This window comes from Crocuta crocuta, unplaced genomic scaffold (assembly GCF_008692635.1).
Source record: "Crocuta crocuta isolate KB4526 unplaced genomic scaffold, BGI_CrCroc_1.0 scaffold13, whole genome shotgun sequence".
In the NCBI taxonomy this organism is placed as follows: Eukaryota; Metazoa; Chordata; class Mammalia; order Carnivora; family Hyaenidae; genus Crocuta; species Crocuta crocuta.
In genome coordinates, this window is record NW_027530007.1 from 8,705,179 (window position 1) to 8,708,876 (window position 3,698).

Genomic DNA, 3,698 nt, shown 5'->3' on the forward strand with positions numbered 1-3,698 from the left:
TCACCAGCGTCTGGCCACCCGCCAGCGCCGCCGCGGGGGTGAGCTGGGCTCTCCCGGCCTCGCCGGCCGGAGCCGCGCAGCCTTTCCCTACCAGCAGCGGGAAGCGGGGGCGAGGCGGGGTGAGCAGGGACGCGAAGGCCCCTCAGCGCCGGGGAGGGGGGCGCTGGGGAGGGACCAGACTGCACCCAACGCGAGTCTCCCTCCCCAGGCTACGAGTACTCCAGCAAGAAGTCAGGGAAGCCGAAGGGGTGAGTGTCCCCTCTGGGCTCTGCCGGGGANTCACCACCCACCCCGCCCCCCTCCAGGAAGGATGTGAACATGGCAGAGTTTGCTGTGGCCACAGGAGACCAGGCTCTTTACAGGAGTGAGGATATCCAACTAGGTGAGGGGGGCCCCAGAACCAAGACGGCCTGGGCTAGGGGAGGGCCATCCCCGGGGCGGGAAGGGGGAGGGGAGGCTCACCCTGCTCTTTCCCTACACCAGATTACAAAAACAACATCCTGAAGGAGAGGGCTGAGCTGGCCCACAGCCCGCTGCCCGCCAAGTACATCGACTTGGACAAAGGTGAGTGGCCAGGAGGGCCGGGCCGAACCTCACGGCATCCACGCTCGCGAGCGAGCGCAGGGGTCCCTGGGCAGTCCTGCTGGGTGTCTGCCCTGTGTTTACCCCACCTGCTCCGCTTGGCTTCCAGACTTCAGGAAGGAGTACTGCAAATAAGGTGACCCTGGGCTCCTGGCTGGGCCAGCCGCCCTGCCGACTCCCGTCTGTCTTGGAGGATGACCTCCTGACCCTCACGTGGCTCACCCCCCACCCTTCCAGCGGCTGGTCCCGCTGTTCTGGAACTTGGCCTCCACTGGCCCAGAGCAAGGCTGCCTCCAGACTCCTCTCCCAGGAGCCACCCGAATCCCCGCAAGCAGCAGCGGGCTCTCTGGACTCTGCTGGGGGTGCGGCAGCCCTTAGGTGCCTGCTGGCTCCCCTTCCCCCTGCACAGCCCAGCCCCCACTGACGTTCACCAGCGCTCTGGGCTCTCCTGGCCTGTGCCGCCCTGGGCTGGGGCTCAGCGGGGCTCGGTGCTCCGGTCGGCCTCAGGACTAGAACCCCCACCTCTCCTTCACCCCTTTCTAGGGGGAGTCTAAGGCTGGGATCTGAGGATTGCACACTCCAGGCCCCAGGCTAATTCCCCTCTGCTGTGTTGGGGTACCTGGGGTTGCACGGGGGCCCCTTCTCTGCCTTTTGCCCAAGGTGCCTTGACGGTCACTGGGCTCCATGTGACCTTTGACCCTGACCCCACTCCCATAGCCCCTCCCTGGGCTGGAGTCTGGGGCTGGGACCTCATTCGGCCTCTGTTCTGGCTGAGGACAGGGGAGGGGTAAAGATGGTTCTAGAGTGGCCTGTGTTGCCACTCCCAACACCCCACATTTGCTCCTCCTAGGAAACTGCCATCATCACAATAAAGACCACATGATTTTTAGACTTGGCCCCAGGTATGAGTGCCTCGGTGGCTCCTGCTTCATGTCCTGAGGGGCAGGGCTTGGGAGCCTTAGAATGCTTGCCTCCATCTGAAGCCCTGCTGTCACTGGCCGTTTCCTTGAGGGGAAGCTCTGAGTCCAGGTATCCTGGGAAGAGCCACACCAAGGTCAAGTCTATGGCAGTATTCCCGGTCGCGAAGGAATTCCAGGTTCTCTTCTGAGGGTTTATTTGGCCATGGAGGAGGAGAGCCTGGACACGCCCAGAGGACAGTCCTCTGAGAAGCAGATGTCAAAATGGAATTAGATGTGTGAGAGTAAAGAGGGGGGAAGCAGGCACCAAAGGCAGACCCTTGGGAGGACCAGGGGACTGCGGGAGGGAGACTTGGTGTTTCCCCAAATCTGACCTTCTCCTCTAAAACCCTCCCAGGGCAGCAGGGACTGCAAACCAGAGGTGGTGTGTTGAGAATATGCAGCTTAGGTGGGGCGCCTGGGGGGCTCAGCCGGTTAAGCGTCCAACTTTGGCTCAGGTCATGATCTCACGGTGCGTGGGTTCGAGCCCCGCGTTGGGCTCTGTGCTGACAGCCAGCTCAGAGCCTGGAGCCTGCTTCTAATGGTGTGTCTCCCTCTCTCTCTGACCCTCCCCTGCTCATGCTGTCTCTCTCTCTCTCTCAAAAATAAATAAAAACATTAAAAAAAAAAAAAGAATATGCAGCTTAGGGCTCCTGGGTGGCTCAGTAGGCTAAGCATCCGACTTAGGCTCAGGTCACGATCTCACAGTTTGTGAGTTTGAGCCCCACATCGGGTGAGCATGAGCCCCGCTTCTCTCTCTGCAGCTTGTGGGATTCTCTCTCTCTCCCTCTCTCTCTGCCCCTCGCTCACTTGCACCCTCTCACTCTCTCTCTCAAGAGAAAAAAAAAGGAATATGCAGTTTATGACTGTCTAAATTAGGGCGCACAGGCTACCCACACGGACTCTGTAGGTAACACTCTAGAGAAGTGAAAATCCCAGGGCTGCTTTGGGGAAGGCAGTTTCAGTACCCTCGCACAAAGGAAGTCAAGAGATGTGTTACATACAGATCGCTGAACAGGGGTGCAGTGAGCAGGTGAAGGGCAGTTCTCCATCCCAGGAGAGAGACAGCAGGGTACCATACACCCATTATTTACAAGGTGGCTGGGGCAGTTGTCCCTAATTCTTTGTAGGCTCAATTCTGAATGGCCAGTTTAAAAGGTACCCTGGGAAACACGAGGCAGGAGTGTGCGGTGGGCGTCCTAAGCGGGGCTCTTAGCTCAATGTCTGGACTCGTTGTAAGCAGGTTGTCTTTCTGTAAATGCCTGGACAGCATTTACACCAGAATGGCTGGTTTCTCACCACACACCTGCCAGGGTCCCACAGTGGCAAAGGCAGGGAGCAGGCTGGGCCAGGGGGCTGTGGCTTGCTTGATAAGGCGTCTCCCTCCCAGCCTCGTGACCCCTGGCCCCACAGCAGCTGCACTGCTCTGACCACAAAGTCACCCCTCCTTACTGTGCGCCAGCTGAAACACAGCAGGGTTCGCCCTGGTACCGGTCTCTAGCCTCTGGCTCCCAGTCTCATATGACTTGGGCAGTCTGGTGAGAAAGAGGCTTGGGGGCCAAAGCGTGGATGCAAGTGGGACCCTTTGCATGTATGTGACCAGCAGTCATTTATGTCCGGTCTGGGGGATGCTGGTCCCCTGGTAAGCTGTGGGGGTCAGGACTATCTTTCTCCTTCCCTAGACACCCAGCAGAGAGCCACGGCAGACCCTTCACCCAAGGCCATACAGCCTAGCCTCCTTAGATTACCTCTGGGGAAACGGCGTCCCAAGGGGAGAAGGCACAGGCTTTGCTGCGTGGATGCCAACCTCGCAGATTTCTGCCCGCTCTCCCTGTTGGAGTGTAGGGGCATGGAGGTCAGCACCCTTGGCCCAGGCTGATCTAGGGGTGGTCCCCAGCCTGGGCTCAGGGACTTACCTTCTTCAGTCTGGCCCCTCCAGTCAGTGGTGGACCGATGGGCTTTCTCCTGTGCTGTTCCACCCTCCAGGGACAGCCACGAGGCAGATGGCAGAGCCCCAAGCTCCAGCCAGCTTCAGGGGGAGTGCTGGGGACACGCCAGGAGGGGCACCCCCTCATCACTCCCAGGTCCTGACCTGGGGACTCTCCTGTTCCTCACTCTCACCATGTGGGACTCCCTCTAGAAGCCTCGAGTCTTCCTCCT

General features: G+C 59.8%; 1 protein-coding gene across 1 annotated transcript in view; it reads left to right on the forward strand.

Moving 5' to 3' along the window:
• Positions 1 to 1,471, forward strand: part of MXRA8 (matrix remodeling associated 8) — a 5,775-nt gene extending 4,304 nt beyond the window's left edge. Inside the window, exons 3-7 of the mRNA XM_077764006.1 lie at positions 26 to 119; positions 209 to 248; positions 306 to 382; positions 484 to 564; positions 692 to 1,471. Of these exons, the coding sequence (XP_077620132.1) occupies positions 26 to 119; positions 209 to 248; positions 306 to 382; positions 484 to 564; positions 692 to 717 (318 nt within the window). The 3' untranslated portion in view covers positions 718 to 1,471. The remainder of the gene's footprint in view (positions 1 to 25; positions 120 to 208; positions 249 to 305; positions 383 to 483; positions 565 to 691) is intronic.
• Positions 1,472 to 3,698: the final 2,227 nt, after the last annotated feature.